Genomic DNA, 21478 nt, shown 5'->3' on the forward strand with positions numbered 1-21478 from the left:
TTCGCTTTTAAAAGTGTTTTAATGACACATGTGACGTCAAAGCCCAGACGGTGACGACAGCCTGCCATCGAGAAAGCAGCGCTCCGTACGGCCTCCGGCGGGAGCGCTGCCGCGCGCAGCCTGCGGCGTTGACACGTCCACAGAAAGAGGAGCCACCGGAAGGCATGTTTCTAGGCTGGACACACACCTATTTTTTGTTACGTGATCTTAATGACACGGCCGTAGTGACTCTTGCATCAGACCTGCCGCAGGGTGCACCGGCCGTGGGCACGGCGAGCCTCTGTGACTTGGGCCTGGACCAGAGGCCACGAGCCCCGGTGACAGAGGCTGGCAGCAGCCTGGGGAGGCCGTCACCACGCTCAGGGTTCCTAGCCACCCCAGGCTGTCACGCTAATGCTTCGTTTTGGACAGTATACACTTGGTGATTAATGCATATCTTGCTCTTCAGCAAAATACTATTCAAGTAGTTTTAACTTAAATATTTTAAAATTAATCTTTACATTATTGAAGATTGGTAAAAAATACAGAATCTGACAGCTTTTCATTTCATTCCATCTGACGCTTTGAAAATCTTCACTTTTGTGTTACCGTAATTTAGGGAGCAATTCCTGGCCCGCATAAAGCTCTTCGAAGGATTATTTTCAAGATCCATCTTCTCCTGTTATTGGTTCAAATTCACAACAGTCTCAGAAACCCTTTGCCACTGTGCTAGGAGGGACACGGGGGGGGGGGGGAGGCTTGGAACTAACCCCCCCCCCCGGTTACTTACTTCCCGTATAAACTTGATGACGAAGAGGGCGCCGTGTAACAGGCCTGGCTGAGTCCTGTCACACGAAGGGAGGCACAGGACTGTCCTTCCCGCCCTTAATGAAAACATGATGATTCCGAGTGAAGCTTTATGAAGAGGCTGCAACAGTAGTAAAATGTTTGGCGATCAAAAGTTAATTAGAATCAAGTCCTCGACCGGGGACGGTGCTGTCTCCGTGGACACGGTCGCCATAAAAGCCAGTTTGTGCGGTGATGGAAGCTCGGGGCGGCCACCTGACGGAGTCCGGTCTCCAGTTCCGGATCGAGAGGGCCACTCGGACCCCTCAGTAGATATCCGGGCAATGTGAGAAATTCCGTTCAAAGTAGCCCCCTGCGTACAGCCAGTCAGGGGCCCCCGTGTGGGGGTTGCTGCCTTGATGGAACCACCTGGAACACAGAAGATGTGGTCAGGCAGCAAGCGGACACCGCCCGGCTCGTGTTCCCTGCAGGGAGGCCCCACCACATCGCATGTGGCGTTAGGGGCAGCAACCGTGGCAGAGGATGACTAACACACCTTCACTCAAGCGTGGTGCCCACCAACGAGCCCGGCGTGGGCTTTGCCAGCAGGCCCTCAAGGACTTCACGGAAACGTGCCGGGCCGTTAGCGGACAACGACCACAGTCCCTTCCGAGGGAAGAACGGGCACAGTGCTATCTCCTTCCCCAGAGGCAGGCCCGGTGTTTGTCTAACCGGGGAAGGGGACAGCCTGTGGCAGGGGAGACAGGGCCGCCATCATGGGCGCGTGTCCGGCGCGTGCCCTGGGAAGCCCCTGGCCCCTCTACTTCTGATGCGCGTCCTGAAGACAACAAAGGACCTGGGGACTCAGAAAGTAGAAGGAATCATCTGAGGACAAAATATCGCTACTTCTGCAATGTGTTTTTTAAATCAATTCCTTACCAAAAAAAAAAAAAAAAGAAGGTGGACTCTTTTCAAGCCTTTTCTGGAATGAAGCTAATTCCAAATATCAAACTACCAAAAGCATAAAATTAAATCAAATCGGAAGCCCCAGCACAAAGAATTGGGTTTTAAAAATGTTAGTCACAAAACAGTCACGGGAGGTGATCGCAACCAGGCCTTGAAAACAATAGCTACGGAGCATCAAGCTTGATTGGAAAAAAATACTCACTGAACAGTTCAAAGCCACCCCAAGATTTTTGTAGGACTAACATTCTAACAGATATTTTTTTTTTTTTTTTACAAATAGTTTATTGTCAAATTAGTTTCCACATAACACTCAGTGCTCATCCCCAAAGTGCCCTCCTCCATGCCCATCCCCCTCCCCCCCACATCCATCAGTCCTCAGTTTTTGTCAGCATTCAAGAGTCTCTCATGGTTTGCCTCTCTCCCTTTCCCCCACCATTTCCCCCCTTCTTCTCCCCCTTGTTCCTCCGTCAAGTTCCTCCTAATCCTCCTATACGTGCAAACATATGATATTTGTCCTTCTCTGCCTGACTAATTTCGCTCAGCATAACACCCTCAAGGTCCATCCATGTTGCTACACAGGCCAGATTTCATTGTTTCTCATTGCCATGTAGTATTCCATGGTATAGATAAACCACATCTTCTTGATCCGTTCGTCCGTTGATGGACACTTAGGCTCTTTCAATGTTTTAGCTATTGTGGAGAGTGCTGCAATGAACATTGGGGTAAATGTACCCCTAGGTATCAGCATTTCTGTATCCCTTGGGTAAATTCCTAGCAGTGCTATTGCTAGGTCATAGGGGAGTTCTATTGTTCATTTTTTGAGGAACCTCCACACTGTTTTCCAGAGGGGCTGCACCAGTTTGCATTCCCACCAACAGTGTAGGAGGAAGCCCGTGTCTCCACATCCTCGCCAGCATCTAGAGTTCTCTGATTTGCTCATTTTGGCCACTCTGACCGGCGTGAGGTGGTATCTCAGTGTGGTTTTGATTTGTATTTCCCTGATGAGGAGGGATGCTGAGCATCTTTTCATGTGTCTGTTGGCCATCTCATTTATTTTTAATTATACTCAAGTATTACAGTACTCACCTGACCAAACCCTCACTGAATGGGCTGTTTTCACGTTACGGCTACTGACAAACTAACCACAATTTTCCAGTGAGGCAGCAAGAGGCCCAGGGCCCAGGGTCTACTCCCTGTCTCTGTCTCTGACCCTCTCACCTGGTCTGAACACAGGTGTGTCCCAGCCTGAGGACGCCCCCGGGCCCTATGCGCCACACCCTCCCTATCCACGGGACCACATGGCCGGCCATGGCCTTTCCATGTGTGGCAGGTGGAGAAGAGCAGCCTTCTAGCAGCGCCACAGAGTGACGGCTGAACATGCCATTCCTTCCACGGCACTGCCTTCCCAAAAGCTGCGTTTCCCCCCAGCTGGTGGCCTGGTTCAGGCTGTGGTTTCTTTTAAGCTGTGCCCTATTTGAGAAGAGTGCTCAAGGTCAGAGGCATGTCCCCGCACCGGCGGGGTGCATCCTCACCTCCTGTCAGGGGACCCGCGCCAGACCCGGGGCCGTGGCCCCGCGTTAATGGGACCCCATTGTAGCGCCCGCTCCGCCGCAGGTGTGCGTGGGGCCCTCACCACCGCCCCCCCCAGCCACCGCGGCCTCACCTCGTCTGCCACTCGGCCTGCTGCTTGGCTCGTTCCCTCCGGGCCTCCCGCTGCTTCTCCTCCAGCCGCTCCTTCTCCTGGCTCGCCAGCTCTGGGGGCCAAGCACACGCCGGGGGTAAGGACTCAGGGTTGACGGTGAGGCTCCCGGCTCACATCAAGCAGAGAGAGGGTTGAAGGAAGCAGATGCGGGAACGCCCCCACCCCCAGACCCTAGGTGAGAAGTCCCCTGGTTAGAAATGTCGTCATCTGCAAACCAGAGGCAGGCCGTGTCCCCACAGCACGCGGCCGGCGCAGCAGGGCCCAGGGGAGAGCGCCAGGCCCAGGCAGGCTCAGGCTCGCGGAGACTGGACCCACAGGCAGGGAGACCATCCCGCCTGACCCGACCCTCGGGCTCCCCAGCCCGGTCCTGGGGGTGGGGGCAGAGACTCAGCACCAAGCGTGTACACCAAACCTGGGGCCCCTGGGGATAGCCTGCTGCACAGCTGTCGCACACATGTGACAGCCAGCATGCGGCACCCCCCCCCAATCACGGGGAGACGCCCACGGGGCGGGAGCTGCCCGGGCCTGGGACACGGTCCTCCACTGCCTCTGGATGAAGAACACGTCCACTCTTGGAAATGTCACCCTTGTGTCGGTGACGCTAGGGACTCGTGTTCGTCACATGCTTGTTTTCACCTCTCTAGTGACTGAACTGCGTCATATCTGCAGGGGGGGCTGGTCCGCAGCGGCGGGATTTCTAAGTCTCTCCCACCACGGAGAGTGGGAGTGGCGCTGTCCACGGCCTCCCTGTCTGCCCGTGTCGCCCCCTAGCCCTGCCCCCGCGTACCCATGTAGCCGTTCTCCATGCCCCGGATGTCGGGCCGCAGGCGGCAGTCCGTGGGCGCCAGGGTCTTCTCCATGCCGCTCTGCAGCTCGTTGAGGCTAACAGTGAAGCTGGTAAAGTTGTACATCTGGGGGGGGGGGGCAGAAACCCGTCACCTCCCTGGCATCTGTTTCTGCGCTCTGCTCGGAGCAGCAAAGGGTCCCCCGCTCGGGCCGGTCCACCCTCTGCCGCACAGCTCGCCCCCTCCCTCCCCCCCGGCACCTCCTCGCGCACAGGTGGGTGGGCACTGCCCCGCACCTGCACGGTCCCCCGGGTCCGCAGACACGGAACCACAGGATGGACGAGCGGGGGTTGTTTCTAAGAGGGATTCCCTGGGAAGACACACAGCCTTTCTCCTATTGGGTTGCACTATTTTACATCCTGCTGAGAGCGAGCCGTGGCTGCGTCGAGGGGACGCACACACAGGTGGGGGTTCTGTTTCCTTTTACTTATTTTACGTGTGTTCACATGTGTTCTGGTAACAGGACATGAGGAGCACTTCACATACAGTTCGCGTACTTTACACGTGAATGAGATAAGTAACGATAGATATTAAAATAACACGACACAAAATCATTACGTTTATATAGTCACCCTGCATACTGTATGTTAATATATGATATAATAAGCTTACTACGTACAATACGAATTGTAAGCGCAAATTTTCAAACATAAATACGAAAATGTGTTTAAGCATCTAAATCAAAAAGTCAGAAAATTAATTTCTCATAATTTCTCAAAAGCTGTCTGGAAGCCCTTTTCATGAGACCCAGTCGGTGCAGGCTGCCCAGAGAAGGCGCCACATGCGCACAAGCACCTGTGTTGCCGCCCGGGCATCGGGGGCGCGTCAGCACGCCCACACGACACGTTGGCGGAGCACTGCCTTTGCCTGGGAAGGCCGCGGCTCTGGGAAGGCAGGGAGCAGGGGCGTGGTCCTAGACGGCGGGGATGCAGGGCCCAGCTGACGGGGGGCGGAGGTGGGGGCGCAGAGGGGAGCAGATGTCGCGAGTGGAGGGTACAGACCTGGGCAGAGTTGGGGGGTCGAGTGTTGACCCTCCAGAGAAGCTTGCTGCCTGGAATGACCTGCACGGTCTCCTGAGCCTCGGGCACGGCATCGGCCACATCGCCATCACCTTTCTGGGCGCTGTCGTCCTGAAACACAGGGCAGCGTGGGCCGGCTGGCCGGGAGGGGCAGCTGCCCTTAGAGCTGCCATCGGGCGGAGTAAGATGGGCTCCAGCGAAGGAGAGGACGTGGTGATCTCTGCGGGGGCTCCCCACCTTGCCCCCCCCAGAGAGCGGGAGGGAAGTCAGCAGCCTGGGGGTGCTCCCCCTTCCTGGGGAGCAGCACAAGCCTACACCCGGGGAGCAGGCAGCCCAGCGGACGGGGCCAGGCCCCACACGCCACAGCTCCGCCCGCCGCCAAGGAGCGCTCATGCCGGGCGATCTCACGGTATCTCAGCACCTCGAGACGGAACCCCAACTGCACCACATCTGAAGACAAAACGCCACCTCACGCTTCCCGACCAGCGGGACTTGGAGAAAGAAGCAACCGGTCAGCCCCGCAGCTGCCGTGGGAGAGCAGGGGGTAGGAGGGCACGGCTCTGGGACCCTCCCGACCGAGTCCAACAGGGCTTGGTGCCGGAAGCCAGAGAAGGAGGCTCTGGGAGAGGTGCTCGCATCAGTGCTCTCCCACGTCGGGTTACCCAGAGGGTAAGGAAGCTAAATGAAAGCACTAAAAGCCCTTCAGTGGATTTCACATTCTAAGTCTGTGTGGTCCTCAAAATCCCCAAATGGAACTTTCCTTTTTCTTTTCTTTAAGTCAGAGAGCACCGCCATTGGACGGTGCTCAGGGGCGCTCCCACGATGCCGGGCCGGGTGCCGCAACCCCAGGGGAGGCTGAGCACCTTGGGTTTGGCCCACTTTCTCTTCTTACCTCAAAACATCTGACACTCCTTTTGAACTAACCACTTCTAGTTTGAAGCCCTAAGAAAATCAGTATTCCAAAGCTCCGGGGGAAAAATATCCTCACCAAAACTTCCCAGCTATGGAATATATTACCTGGAGCTCAGAACTAAAAACACAGACATGACAGTCTCTTGATTGTTTAATAGGTCTAAGCTGACGAGGTGCAGGAAGACAGGAGGCTTATGAACAAGAACCCAGAGCACAGCATTCCCAGAAGGAAACGTAGGTGCACTTGGGCTGTGCCAGGCTCAGGGGGACATGGCACACCCAGAGACCCCCGAGCCCTGCCGACGGCAGCAGCCTCCACACACACATGCAGATAAACCCAGGCCGTAAGCAGCACGGACGGACCGCAGATTCCAGGGCCCCACGGCTCAGCAGAGGGAGGGCGATTCCCCAGCACTGGACTCTGCACTTGACGCTGGAAACCCCACCCCCCAACTGCTCTCTCACCCCCCCACCCTGCGGGGCACCCCCCCACCACCGAGGGCTGCTTCCGCCCTGGGGGTACCCACACAGGGGCAGCACCTCACCAGCTGCGGCTTGCTCAGGTGGTCACCTCTCCTCTCCCGTTTCTTAAAGGACTCGTATGCAGCAGGGTCTATTCCCCACAAGCACTCTGTCCACTTTCCATAGATCATAAAGAGCTTCTTTTTGCTGTAGTCAGAAGGAATTTTTTTTTAAGTTTATTTATTTTCGGTAGTCTCTACACCCAACATGGGGCTCGAACTCACGTCCCCGGAGATCAAGAGTCATGTGCTCTTCCAACTGAGCCAGCCGGGTGCCCCATCAAAGGAAATTGTTAAAACCATGTTTATAGCAATTATAAGCCTTTCACCTAAACAGGCAGCACCTTAATTGTGACCATGACCATGGGGTACATTCCTGTTCTGGTTTGTCTCCTTGTAAATTTTGGAACCTCTGGACATAGGTGCAAGAGGAAAATCTGCCCTTTAGGGTCCCTCCTCGGGCCTAATTTACCAAAGCAGAAAGAGGAGGGCATGAGCCCTACAAGTGTGGACGGCGGGCTCCGCGGACGAGAAGGGTGAGAACAAGGGAACGTTTCGTCTAAGCCTGTGCGCCGTCCGGTCGCCGTCCTTGAAACACACGAGCTCCCAGGAGTGTGTGTCCTTCCCTTCCCTACAAATCACATAAACAGCCCTTCCAATTTCAGCTGACACTGTTTGCTTTCTCTTCACAACCACAGATCGGATGCCCACATCATTACCCGCCTGCCTGTGTCACTTACTAACGACCTCTGGGGACTGTCCAGCTCGACCGCCAGCCTCTGCCGGATCCGAAAGGAACAACGCCAACGGCGCTGGACCGTTTTTTGTTTTTTCTTTTTCTCTCTTTTGCGTCCTCCTGCGGGGAAAGCACGGTGGCCGCGCGCTCCCGGGAGATGCAGCTCTGCTGGGCGTGTGACATCCTGGAGGGAGGGGCAGCCCTGCCTCAGGCTCAGCCCGGAAAGAGACCAGGGGGCTCGGCAGGGGACACGGGGCCGGTTCTCACTCAGCAGTCACCTTGGCCGACACGTTCTGCCCCCGAGAGGCACAGCGTTAGGCAAGAGCTCACTCCCCCGTGGGGTGGAAAACCGAAAAATCAGAACGGGGTTTGGCAGGCCCTCCGGGCTGGTGCGCGTGGCCGCCAGGGGCGGCGCCTGTCTCTGTTTGCGTTGTCGCCGCCGGTGGCGAAGGGGAGGCTGCTCAGGGTGCTGCCGGCCTGCAGGGTCCCCGAGCTGAGCCCCAGCTCACTTCACGGGCGCGGTGGCCCCAGTCTAAAGTCTAAAACCTTCTTACGGTCTCAACAGGTGACTTTCTGATACTCAACACAAGGAGAAGGAGCACCCGCCGCTCTACATTGGAAACTTGTTTCTAATGAAAATGCATGAGGGGCGCCTGGCAGCTCAGTGGGTAGAGCACCTGACTCTTGACCTCATGGAGCTGAGTTCAAGCCCCATGTTCAGCACGGAGCCTACTTCAAAATAAGAAGAAAGAAAGAAAATATCTAGCTTTTAGAAGGTGAAAGTAGTTCATGACATTATGTAATGCCCCAATTCTTGACTGGGGAATAAAAAGTGAGAAATTTGAGGCCAAAGACATAAGCTAAACCAACCCAAAGGAGAGGGGCACCCAGACGGCTCAGTCGGTTGAGCGTCTGACTTCGGCTCAGGTCATGACTTCGGCTCAGGCCATGATCTCACGGTTCCTGAGTTCAAGCCCCGTGTCGGGCTCTGTGCTGACAGCTCGCAGTCTGGAACCTGCTTCAGATTCTGCGTCTCCTTCTCTCTTTGCCCCTCCCCCACTCACACTCTGTCTCTCAAAAATGAATAAACCTTAACAAAAAAATTTTTTGAATAAAAAAAATTTTTTTTAAATAACCCAAAGGAGAGAAAATGCCAGAACATTTGTTGTGAACTCCTGACTGTTTCTCTGGTCACCAAGATTTAAAAAGTCCCTAACTCACAGACTGGAATGAGTCGGCCTGCAGAGACGAGGCCTCCACTACGGTCTGAGCTGCGTCTCGCAGCCACACTGTCAATCTCAGCTCTGTCTGCAAAACCTCTCAGCGCGGGGACCTCAGTTTCTCATGTCCATTTTATCAACAGAAAGCAGACCCAGACCTTTCGTCCTCAAGAGAGGAAGAGACAGGGGCGCCTGCGTGCCTCTGTCAGTTCAACGTCCGACTTCGGCTCAGGTCATGATCTCACGGTTTGTGGGTTCAAGCCCCGCGTCGGGCTCTGTGCGGACAGCTCAGAGCCTGGAGCTGCTTCAGATTCTGTGTCTCCCTCTCTCTCTGACCCTCCCCTGCTCACACTGTCTCTCTCTCAAAAATAAAACATTTTAAAAAAAAGAGGGAGAGACAGACCCCGATCACTCACCGCCCAGAACCAACACTTGAAACTAAAGAAGTGTGTCTTCCAGACCAAACACAGTCACGATTTTTTCTAGTGTGAACGCACATCCCTGGCATGACCACCTCGCCAGCAGGGGGCGCACACGCCACCCACAGTGGGCCACCCGGGCGTGGACCTACTTTTTGTCCTGGATGTGTCCCTCCACTTTGTGAAGCTCTTTTCCAAACAGGCCACATGGTTTAAAATGAAGCACACACTTATCTCCGGTTCTGCAGGAAAGACAAACACAGGCTTCCGTTGCACGGTGTGAAGCGTCCAGGAAAGGAGACCCAGGGGCGGCCGGGGAGGGGGCGGCGTCAGGGAGTGACCGCGAGTGGGCGCGGGGTGTCTTCCTGGGGTGACAGAAATGTCCTGACACTGCCTGCTGGCGACGGTACAGTTCAGTAAATACACTGAGTGTCACTTAATTAAGCGTGAATTTTTTGATATGCAAATTGTATCTCCATAAAGTTGCTGAGAAACAGAGCCGACATGTCTCCAACTTCCAGGAAGAAGGTCCAAGGTAGACAGAGGTCAGTATTTGAGGATGGTCGTGACCTCTGCATGTGGGAATCACATCACACTCTAGTGTAAAGTTTCAAAGTAACTTCACTGTTGTGACCGAAACAGGACAAGAGGCCGGGGGCGCACAGGGAGACACCGCCTCTGAGCAGCCCCACAGCCCCACCACCAGGCGGGGCAGCGGGAGCCACGGCAAGCGTGGCGCGGCCCCCGCCCGTGGCACAGCCGCCAGTACCTGTGGTTGACGATCTCCACGGTCCCGTACTGCTCTATCCAGAGCTTCCCGATGATCACGTTGTGCACGCAGCACGTGGGGTTCGTCCACGTGTAGGCTTCACCATGTCTGTAAAGACCACGAAACACAAAGTCAGACGCCAGCAAAGCAGAAGACACTGCCTGACCCTCAAAAGCAAAACACCAGATGGAATTAAGCCATAATTGCCCTAAAGCCCGTGCGGGGGCAGAGTGTTGCTTTGAACTTGCCCGAATGGCGAATGGCGGCTATTTACTTAGCATTTGTTTGAAATTTATCTCTGCTTTCCTTTGTAGCATCAACAAAGCTTTCTACTTAAATGTCAAGACAAGTTAATAAGCGACAGGAGGCCACCGAGACAGAGGCTCCCGGAGCCGCCCAGCCCGCACCCTGACCCAGGTCCCGGCAGCAGCTCCGTCCGAAACGACATTCCAGCATCCCTCATCATTCCTGGATGGCCTGACCCAAGGAGAAAAGAACCCCCGTGAGTGTGAAGCGGGTTCACCAGTCCCCCGTCTCGAGGGAGGCCGTGTCAAATAAGGAAGGGCCGAGACTCGCTCAAAGCACAGGTATCTCAGGACACTATTTGGAGCCCCTCAAACTTCCAGGGGACCCCAGTGCGTGAATCTATAAGGTTGCTGCTTTTCAGGTGTGGGAGCCCCGCCCCAGGAACCCACAGAGCACCGCAAGACGGGCTCGCTTCCCAGGAACAGGGCACCCTCACTGTGCCCGGCGACCTCGTCGGCCCTGACGTCCACGGGTCAAGGACTGGTGTTCTCTGGCAGCCAGGCAGGATGCGCCAGCGTGAGACAAATTATACCCCTGGTTCATCACGGAGGGTGCAGTTAGCAAGATGTGCGCCTCCGGGAGCTGGCAGCATGCTGCGGCCTGGATCGCGTCTACACTGGCTTTGCAATGTCTGGGTGACTACGAGAGACTGGGCTTCTGCTGTGCACGCTGTCCGAGCAGACGCACCGGGGAGCGTCTGGACTGAGATCTAGTGGGTGTGGGGGCCACCTCCAGGCCACCCCGCCAAGTCCCCCACCTCCCGGGATCAGCCACGTCTCCCTCCCACCATTAGCAGCGTGGTCTGTGTAACCAACGGGCCTTAGGGTCGGGGTGCGGTCACTTCTAAAATGAGGTCATAAAAGACACCGTGGCTCCGTCCCTTTTGGGTCCCCAGCCCCAGTGATGCCAGCAGCACTGTGAGCATCCCCGGGCCTCCTACCACCGGCCACCTCCGGGATGCGTCCCGGCCCGCGCCCTGCCTGCCTCCTCGTGGGACCCTGAGCCAGAGCGCCTGCCACGCTGCTCCCTGGCCCTCGGAGGCCACGTGGGAGAGCAGAGAGTGGCTGCTCTAAGCTGCTGCGTGCGGGCTCACGACCAAGCGAAAGAGCTGCCAAAAGCAATGACTAAAGCCGCCCGCGTCTGCGGAGAGTGGGCCCGACGCGGGTGTGAGGGGCGTGCCTGCCGGGGCCGGTTTGCCACCCTGGGAAAGGCTGGTCCACCAGAAGGGAGCGTGTTCGGGGTTCAGAAGCGCGCCCCGCCCGGCCTGGCCGCAGCACTCACTTAAGCAGCTCCAGCGTGATGGTGCCCCGGGGTTCGGCCTCCACGCTCTTGCCCCAGAACTTCAGCTTCGGGTAGATGGAGCCGTGAAACAGGAAATCCTGATGGAGGCCTTCTGAATAAAATGCACTAATGGGGGGGTGGTGGCTCACCTGCTCAGATATAAATCTGAACCCTAAGTCCTCCCTAGGCACAAAAATGAGAGAGAGAGAGAGAGCGCCACGTTAGTGACGGCAAAATCTGACCAGGGTCGGCTCGGCGCACTCTTGGGGGAGCCCTGCAGCACCTGGCGCGGCCACCCTGAGTGAGAGCTATCTGACACTCGCTCTGATGCCACTCTGGGCCTGACACTGACACCCCCCCCCCCCACACACACACACAGGCAGGCGCACACACTGCCCCCGGGGCAAATCTGGACCCCACACGGAAGGAGAAAGAACGCGAGGGGCCTTCCACCCTGAGCCTCCGCGCACATCGCCCCCAGCATGCACAGGCCTAGACAAAACTCCTATAACCAGTGACTTGGACGCAGCCACCTCAGTCCTCAAGGGACCCCCAGCGCCCAGGAACCACAGAGCAGGGAGCTCGCGACCTTCCCGTAGGGCCCTCCTCCAGCCCCCGCTAGGGCTCCTGGAAGTTTTCTGATGTGCCACGTCTGATGCGCCAAGATACTCCTGGGCCAGGAAACAGGGTTTTTAGTACATGCTCTTTTTCAATAAAAATGTCAGTTTTTAATTGTTCCGGAACTGTGACTACACCTACAGTTGTAGTCGTTAAAAATGATAAAAGCTAAACCACATAATTACTAACTTAACTGGAATCAGAATTTCCAATCATTACAGAGGAAGGAAAGTTGAAAAATTAGATTTTAAAAGGTTGCCTACCAAGGTATGTAATTTACAAAATGAATACTTGTCTAAGAAAAGAAAGTGCTATTTTTAGCTGTTCAGGAGCAATCTGTAGGGAAGAAGACGCTGGAGAAGGACTTGGTTTCGTGACACAGCTCCTTAGACCAGAAGGCCCCTCGGGGCCCAGCGCGCAGTGGACGCAGACACAAGCGTGACCTGGACCCGAAGACAGGGCGCGACGTCTGCTCCCTCGGGAAGAATGCTCGTTTCTCGGTCAGTCTGGACTTGGCCTCGACCCCTCAACTAAACCCTGGACACGACGGAGGGTCAGGGTGGCGGCCTCGGCGCCATGGGTCGCGCAGTCTCTGAATCCACAGGTTTACTTCCCGTCTAGAACCTCTTTTGTGTTGGGCTTTCGTTTCTCTTTTCAAGATATGTTAATGGTGCTTTTTAATAACGAAAATGTTAATAACTTCCCAACAGCAGACAAGGTCAGAGCCTCCCACGTCGCACCAGGACACACGGCCCCGGAGGGCTGCTGCAGGGGTGCGGCTGAGGAAGAACGAGCGCTCTCTGCGCATTCACAAGAGTTCCCCTGAAAAGGGACTCTTGGGGCAGGTGTTTGCCTCACCTGGGCCTCAGTTTCCCCATTTCTCAACTGAAGAAGCAGGGACTTGCCGTGGCCACCAGGGTCTCCGGCACGGACACCACGGCAGCCCTGTGCCCTCTAACGCACCCAGCCGCTCCAAGGCGGCGGGGTCCTGAGAGCCGCCCGGTCAGAGCCTGAAACGGGACACCTGTGCCGTCCCAGTGGCAGGTGACTTACGCCTGTGTTACTCACACTGACGGTTCCTCCCGCAGACGGGAAAGCAGCGCTGACACACACACCCTGGCACACGCCTCCCGCAGCCGCACGCGCCCAGAGCGCTGACTCAAGCGGACCCACCCCCAGTTCCACCACCATTTACTCACCTTTGAGAAACTCTGATCGTTAATAACATAGGGATTGAGGGCAGTAAAGGGCCCAGAAGCACAGGACTCCCTGAGATCAGCGCGGTGATGACATGGCGCCAATATGATTTCGTGACCCAAGGAAGCAGGGCGAGCATCGAGCTAGGACGTGCACAGACGCAGACACAAAGCCTGGCAGCCTGACTCGGGGAAGGCCTGTGAGGCCGTGTGGGGGATGAAGACGACCCAACGCTAAATGACACACGACACACGCTAACACAATCACACTGTGTGAACACGTGCACGCGCACACACACGCACACGCACACACGCGAGGAAATCTACCAAAACCTTAACACTGATGGTCTCCTGCGGGATGGGGTCTGACTCGCTTTTCACTTTTCTCAACTTACACATTTTCTTTTTTTTTTTTTGAATTTTTATTTTTTAATGTTTTATTTATTTCTAGGAGAGAGAGAGAGACAGCGTGAGCAGGGGAGGGCCAGAGAGAGAGGGGGTCACAGACTGAAACAGGCTCCAGGCTCCGAGCTGGCAGTCAGCACAGAGCCCGACGCGGGGCTCGAACCCACGAACCGCGAGATCATGACCCGAGCGAAAGTCGGACGCTTAACCGACTAAGCCACCCAGGCGCCCCTCAACTTACACATTTTCTAAAAGGACGTGCTCTTATCATTAAAGACACACTTTCATTTAGTAAGAGATCCCGGCAGACTCTCTACAGGGCCCAGAGGAGGCAGAGCGGAAGTCTAGACGGCAGCCAATGGCCCCACCAGGAGCCCCAGCCACGCCGAGCAGATGGGGGACAGCGCGGGCGCTGCTTTACTTGCTGGCCTGGGTGGGCACTTCACGCGGGCAGCGGGGCCAGGGAAGAGCACCCCAAACAGGCCCAGTGCGCCCTCCGGGTCCCCCACCAGGACAGCTCCAGGCTGCGCTGTTCCTGGGCGCGGGCGGGGCTCAAAGACCAGGTCAGCAGCTAGGGGGCTGCACGGGGCTCCACCCGCCAGAAACCACCCCCCAGGCCCTCGCCGGCACGTGGGAGCTACTGTCCCCAGCTGCACCCGCCCCGTGACCGTCACCAGACGCTCTGCTGACACAGGCCGCCTCCCGCATAGGGCCTGTGTCCACATCGGTTCCAGGAAGAGCCAGCGCCTCCCAGTCGCCTCCCTTCCCCCCCAGAGCCCGGCGCTCCGCTTCACCCCGTGCCTCTGTGCCAGGCGCCCGTGGCCGCGAGGTACCTTCTCCCTCAGCGGCCCCACCCCCGATGGCCCCGCACCCTGTTCTTTCCTCAGGCGCTGGCAGCCCCCGGGCCCCGAGCCCTTACCTGATGAGCTCATACGTCTCTCCCAGGAGCGGGTTGAAGGGCTTGCCGGTCCTCTCCCACTGGGAAGCCACCGCCGATACCGCAAAGGCAGCTACGCACTGGGAACAACACAGGACGCTGAGCGGAGGGACCACACGTGCAGCCTCTCGGCACCACGACGCGCGCTGGCGGCCTGAGTCTCCTTGTCACGTGCATTGGGATCACGGAACTTCCGGGGAAATGCCCCTCAGCACAGGCACTTCCGCAAACCACACAGCCAGGACCCGGGTGCTGCCCTCCGCCCTAAGGCCCTGTGCCAGGCCGGTGGGGTGGCTGGCAGCGGGGGCTGGTCCTGAGAGGACCCGGGAGGAGCCAAGGCGCAGGGCCTGACAGTACCCAGAAGCCAGTGCGAGTGCACATCCGTCACGTGGGGCCGGTCACGTGGTGTCACGCCCACCAAACACTACAATCTCAGTGTCTGGCGTCCCCCAAACGGAGCCCACCGCCCACCTGCATCCTTTCCAGGGCCTGCGGCTGGCAGGAGGCTCTGTGGATGAGGTACACGTGCTCCATGTACTCCGTGATCCGCTGGAGGAAACTCAGAGGTTCATTGAAGGCGATGGGCATGGTGATCTTGGACAGCTCCTGGAAGCAGCCAGTGAACACCCGTCACCGCTGGACCGCTCCGGGACCGGAGCCACACGCCACCCCGCTCTGAGCACGGGGTAGATGCTGGCCTTGCTCTCAGGAGAAAGGGTGTCAACTACGTGGAGAGTCAGCCTGCTCACCTGCTCAAGCGGCAACACTCCACACCCATTAGGGGCAGGGCTGGGTGGAAGAGGCCCCCACAGCCGGTGGGGGTGCAGCCGAGGCCCCCACAGCAGAGCTGCGCGCACCTGCCCCTCGGTCCCACGGCCCCGTTTCCAGGAGCCCACCCCGCACTGCTCGGCACACGCACGGCACACGTGTGACGGGCGTGGGCGGTGACCGTAAGAGTAAGCAGTGGCCCTACGTTGCTGCGGCTGCACGACTCGGCGAAACGGAGGCGGAAAAGCCTCCAGCATATCTGAAGAAAGGGAGGTGATAACACACGGTCCACTTCATGCCACACGGGGGGACAGACCACGGAGGGGGGAGACAGTCCCTCGAGGGGAAGGGAGGCTGCAGGACGGGGGCAGGGACAGGAAGGTAAAGTCTTGGAGTCTCGGCCCGGAGATCCGACTTCACATTTACAACTTTGACACAAAATTAATTTAGAAAAGCAATCTCCAAACATCAAGAACAAAAAGAAGCAAGTGAGCACACAGGAGCTTTCAGGGGACGGCCAGCTAGACGGGGACCACGGCGGACGACTCCAAGCACAGTGACTGGAGACGCACCCTCAGGCCACGACGACCCACAAAAGGCAAAAAACTCGCACGTTTCAGTGAACATGCTGGTGGCGGCAGAAGCGTCCTGTCCTGCGGAACCATGGTGTGTGTGGGATAGAGCGGGTGAGTCATTAACAAAGTGCTGGTCTAAATCGTTCACCTCCACTGTCATTAGAAACTGGGATCGTTGGTGTGGGGGGAAGAGGCACAGACACTACCGAGGCGGCTGGAGTCGGCCTGTCGCCCCAAATTTAAAGCATCATTGAAACAAATCAAAACAGCTCCTAGCTCTGCCCTCTGGAAAGACCTAGAACAAGCAATTTATAGCCCCCCACCCCCACCCCACCGGGCCCCGCTGTGGTCCTGAGTCTTCTCTCTCTCGGGACAAGTGGCTGACTTCAGATCCCGGACAAGGAAGGTACAGAATGAGCCAGAGCACCTTCTATAGAGGATTATGGGCAAACTGAAGAGGCTGTTAACAGCCACAGACGGAGTGGCTAGGGGGCTGGAACACGTCAAGTAGGTTTCACTCCGTAAGTTGGAAAAAAAAAACGAGAGACAGGAGAGCTGGTTACACCACGGGTCACACTGGGTAACGCCACTGAAGCCAACACATTATGTAGCAATGTGATAAAGCGAGAATCGCTCGCTGCCCCTGACCTTCTGCGAACGTGCTGGCGGCCACGGAAGGGCAAGCTCTCAGTACAGAAACATCCCAGGAAATAAAGGAAGAGCGACGGCACCGGCACTGAGCACCAGGAGCTCGTACTTGGGGGGCAGGGGGGACACAACAGACAGAAAAGCACAGGCCCGGGAAAGAGAGAGCCAGGGGCACGAGCCCGCGGGCAGTGGATGGGATTAACGATCCACGTCGTCGTGTGCGGCCAGTGCTTGGGCGGGCGGCAAGGAGGGCGCGTACCCTCTCGCCATGTAAGAAACATTCACGAGTGGGGTCTGCTTCAAAGCACTAGGAGACGCAGGACGTGGCGAGGGGCGGGATGAGCCCCGCTTGCTGCCGCGATACCCACCGGCCGGTGCATGGCCGCTGCCTCCGTGAGTGAAGCAACTGGAAGCGGGCGGCATCCCCACCCACGGACGCGGAGCTGGTGCAGCCCCGACCGCGCCGACCCGCGGGTTGGTCTGAATCCATCCTACGGGGGGTCCTTGGGGAATGCGATGTGACAGAGTCACTTTAGGACAAGAAGCTTCAAGACCAAGGAACTAGTCAAGTTCAACACCCATCTCCAGACAGACACACCTGCTCACAGTCAGAAATGGAGGAGAAAACACTGCTCAGAGAACAGAACCCCAAACGTGCCATTTTAAAACAGAAGAGACGTGCGGGGCACCTGGCTGGCGTGCGACTCTTGATCTTAGGGTCGTGAGTTTGAGCCCCACGCTGGGTGCAGAGACTACTTGAAAATAAAAGTCTTAAAGTAAAACATAAAAAAAGTAAAACAAGTATGTGCGTGCGGAAGCAGGGTCAGGAGGCCCCGCTGGGTTTAACAGCTCTGTCTGCTGAGGCCTGGGGCAGGGTTACCGGGACACCGGGCCTCGGTGACCTAGCGCCGGCCGCCAGTACGGGACGGCAGGGGAACTGGGAAGGCCACGTCAAGCATGCGGTGAGCAGTGACGCTCCGACGGGAACGCCGGCGCCCGGCTCGCCGAGCTCTGGCTGCTCCGTGAGACAGCACCACGACGGGAAGCTGGCTGGAGGGTGAACAGCCCCGCATGCCACCCTGCAACCTTCCAGAAGTCCAAGTCCCTTCAAAGTAAAAAGTGGGAGAGAAGGTCCCGCTTCCTCTGGGAAAGGGCTGAAAGGGACGAGGGCAGAACAAACGGCGGCGGCACACACGTGTGGCGTGGGGGGTGGGGCCGCGTGCCACCCACTGCCCATGGGTGCGCCCTGCCCTCCGGAGGGGCGGGGCCCACATTCCCAGCCGGTGACAGTCATGCAGGACCACGGACACCACTCTCCAACCACCTCTTCTGAGCAAACCCTGAGCGTCCGCGCTGCGTCCCCGCTCCCGCACGCCGGCCCGCGGCTCACCCTCCGCGGCTCCTCACGTTGTGCGACCGTCCGTCACAGAACGCCAGGGTCAGCGTAAACCCCGGTGACGCATCTCACATCAGGAGGCCCGCCTGTGGGAGTCCGTTCCTGTGTGTGGACACCTCTACCTTTTCTCTCCACTCCCCCCACCCCCGTCTCCGTTCCTTCCCTATTTTATCGTCCTCAGCTATTAACGTGCAGAGTGCATCTCCCTAAACTATCAGCAATGCAACAAATTTCCCAGGAATTGAAAATGTTTCAGCTTCAGGCCCCAAAATGAGTCCCTCTGAACTTACCAGGCCGATGCATTTCTTTAAGATGCTCCACACACTGAAGTCGCTCCGGGTAAACATCGGGGCAGGCAACGAGGTCCTGAGAGGGAAGGACCAGAGAAACACGGGTTGATCCCTCCGGCGCCAGGTTCGCTTACACCTGATGGTTTTGCCCAGTGACCATTTTTTTAGTTTTTAGATGCAAACACCAGCCACGTGTCTGCTCTGGCAGCCGGGGCGCTATTAGGTCCCAGAGAGAGGCACCTGCACAGGCGTCTTGAAGGGTCTCCCGGGAAATGACGGTGACCACAGGCAGAGGCCGGGCCAGGAGGGCATAAGAGGGAGCCGCATTAGCAAAACCTTTCTAGAAGCCTACCAGGAGCCCCTTTCAATACAAGTTTGTTCTCCTGAGGCTCATTCCTTTCTAGGCTCTCTTCCTGCCAGCTCCCCAGGGAAAGCTGGCAGTCTCTCCCTGGGAACTGGGCTGAGGGGAGACGCTCCTCCACCTGGGAAGGAGGGGGGCCTGAGCCGGCCGTGAAGCCAGAGTTGGGGGGAGGCGTGCTGGACCCATGCACCGTGAACACTGAAGACAGAGCCCGTGGGCAGGGCCGCCATGGCGTGGGGGCCCCTTGAAGGCACTGCTGGGGTCCTGGGACCCTGTGGCTGCCCTGCAATCCCCAAGACACCCCAGCACTGCCCTCAATCTCTGGCTCAGGGGAAGCCCCTACCCCGCCTGCAGCGGGAGCTCCCGGCCCAGGCACCACCGCGCGACGGCTCTGGGCTTCAGAACAATGACAGCAGTGCTCTCCTCTCCCCGGGCGGGGACCCCTGCTCTCCCCAGGCAGGACCCACACTCTCCCCGGAGCAGGACTTCCATGCTCTCCCCTGAGCGGGACCCCTGCTCTTCTCAGTGGGGACCCCGTGCTCTCCCCCGGGCGTGTCACATTAGGGGCAGCTGGGTCAGGGCACAGTGTTTGCTTCTGGGGTAAGAGGGTCGGCAGAACAGGGCTGCTGGCGCCCACCTCTCAGCTCCACCCTAGCTCCAGGCACACCGGGGGCAGCCACGGCCCCAGCAGCCACAAACTGGGAGGGACAGGAAGAGGCCCCTAGGTGAGCCCTCCAGGGGTCAGGAGGGAAGAGCAAGAGCTACAGGGACACAGCAGGAGAGGCATGGGGGGGCCCTGCGTGTATCATGGGGCCGCAGGTCAGAGCTGGGCGGCAGCGCGCGGGGGGCAGGAGGGCGGCATCAGGCACACATGAACCAGATTCAGGGGCGCTGAGCGGAGGGCGCAGAGCCCGACCCGGTCTGGGTCAGGCCGCCGGAGCGCGTGGAGGTGCGCGGACACCTGCCGAGTGAACGAGCGGCGGGGGCGGGGCGCCGAGTCCTTGCTGCTCGCACCTGGCAGGCGCTGGGGTCTAGCGCTCAGGGCAGGGGCTGCGGGGAGACTGCGGGGCTCCCTCAAGCCACAAAGTGAGTCACCATGGGGTGGACGCAGGCCGCCTTCCCACCACCCCCATCTCGTGGGTCCTGTCTGGCCCGTATCCTCGCTTCTGCTGGGGAAGACATAGGTCACCGTCCCCAAATCTAGCTCGGCAGGACAGGAAATGAGGGGAGAAGGGGGTCTTGCCGCTCTAAACGACCCTTCTAGGCCCCCAGGGCAGAGAGGCAGTGCGCACTGGGAGGCAGGCGGTGCGCAGGGTCCCTCCCCGCCGGTCCAGCCGCAGCCCGGGGGCGGTGCCCGGAATGGCAGGTCAAGGAAGTGCCGTCATGGATCTCCAGGAGTGAAGGAGAGGGGTGTCGGGTCTCTGACCCTGTGGCTACACAGGGCACCAGGGGATGCTGTCCGGGGGCGCCACGGCTGGGTCACCCCTGAGTTTGGGACTCGGGAGAGCTGGAGGAGCACCCTGCAGCATGGCCGGGGGCGCCACAGATACACTGGAAGATTCTAAAAGGCGGGTGGGACAACATACCTGTGCTTCTGAATTCCATTCTCTCGAGGGGGCCTCTCCCCGACCTTTCCGACCCCATTACTTGTGCTGGTGTCCACACACATCACTGCAGCGACTCTCTGATTGGCCTCTGGAAATTCCCCAGAAGAGTTCTCAGAATCAAAGCCTGCACACGACAAGCAGACGGCAGTTTTTGCAGGACCCGGAAGACGCGGAAGCCCGGCTCCAAGAGCTCTGACTGCACGGGACACCTGAAGCTCTACTTCGTTTCTAACGGGGACATTTGCAGCAGTTAGGCCTGCTCCCCAACACGCGGAGGCGGAGGAACGCTTCCGGGGCTTCCCAGGGGCTCAGACAGTGCAGGTGCCCTGTGCACCTGGGGCGGCCACCTGAGGTCCGGCTGGGAGGCCAGGGAGCACCGTGTGCCCGTGTGTCGGGCACAGCTCATGCCCTCTGGGGCAGGCGCCCCTCCAGGACCCAGACCTGCCTCTAGGCTGCAGCTTGTCCTGGCTCTGCACAAGGTCTGTGGTCAGCTCTGCCTCTCCTTCAAAATACAAGCCGTGCGGGTGCCTGGCGGGACTCGGGTGGTTAAGCGTCCAACTCCTGACTTCAGTTCAGGTCATGATCTCATGGTTCAGTTCGTGAGATCAAGCCTCACATGGGACTCCGTGCTGACAATGCAGAGCCTGCTTGGGACTCTCTCAGCTTTTCTCTGCCCCTCTCCCGCTTGCGTGCTACTCCCCGCCCCCAAATAAACTTAATAAATAAAAAATAGAAGCCGCAGCCCTGATGTCTATGGAGTAAGAACCTGCACCACACAAACACGCCGCCAGACTCTCATGTGTCCGTGAGCAAGAGCCCAAGCACGGACCCAGCTGGGACTCAGAGCTCCCCACGTCCACGTCCACAAGGAGCCTGGGCAGTGATCCTGAGGACTCGTGTGAGACGCAGTCAGTACGCTCCCCGGCCCTCCCCAGCCCTGGGCCCTGTGCCGAGGCCCTTCCCCTTCAGGAGGCCTCCTCCCCCTCACGTCAACCAGGGAGGGGCGCCTGGACCGTGGCGCTCAGCCATGACAGTGACTGTTTCCAGGAGCACATGGGCTCACAGGGAGCTGGGAGTTCCCGCTTGCCCCTCACTTCGCAGTCAACGGGGAGGCCCAGGGCACGAGGCTAGGCGGCTTGAGTGCTGTTAGGCCCCAAACCTAAAGAAATCTGCTGCTACACTTTCCTGGGGACACACAAAAAAATCCTGTCTCGTA

The 21478-nt window shown here is 58.1% G+C and overlaps 1 protein-coding gene across 4 annotated transcripts in view; it reads right to left on the bottom strand.

The window, feature by feature from the left end:
• The window catches only part of OSBPL2 (oxysterol binding protein like 2), a 35029-nt gene continuing 13551 nt past the window's right edge, over nt 1–21478 (bottom strand). For all 4 annotated transcript variants that reach the window (XM_039236963.1, XM_039236962.1, XM_039236959.1 and 1 more), the window contains 12 exons: nt 20242–20386; nt 18295–18370; nt 15089–15223; nt 14600–14697; nt 11462–11644; nt 9875–9982; nt 9258–9347; nt 6755–6878; nt 5280–5408; nt 4221–4344; nt 3395–3485; nt 1–1194 (listed from right to left, as the gene is read on the bottom strand). In XM_039236963.1, coding sequence (XP_039092894.1) covers nt 1092–1194; nt 3395–3485; nt 4221–4344; nt 5280–5408; nt 6755–6878; nt 9258–9347; nt 9875–9982; nt 11462–11644; nt 14600–14697; nt 15089–15223; nt 18295–18370; nt 20242–20386 — 1406 coding nt within the window. In that variant the 3' untranslated portion in view covers nt 1–1091. The remainder of the gene's footprint in view (nt 1195–3394; nt 3486–4220; nt 4345–5279; nt 5409–6754; nt 6879–9257; nt 9348–9874; nt 9983–11461; nt 11645–14599; nt 14698–15088; nt 15224–18294; nt 18371–20241; nt 20387–21478) is intronic.

This window comes from Hyaena hyaena, unplaced genomic scaffold, assembly GCF_003009895.1.
Source record: "Hyaena hyaena isolate Hyena2069 unplaced genomic scaffold, ASM300989v1 scaffold_118, whole genome shotgun sequence".
Taxonomy (NCBI): Eukaryota; Metazoa; Chordata; class Mammalia; order Carnivora; family Hyaenidae; genus Hyaena; species Hyaena hyaena.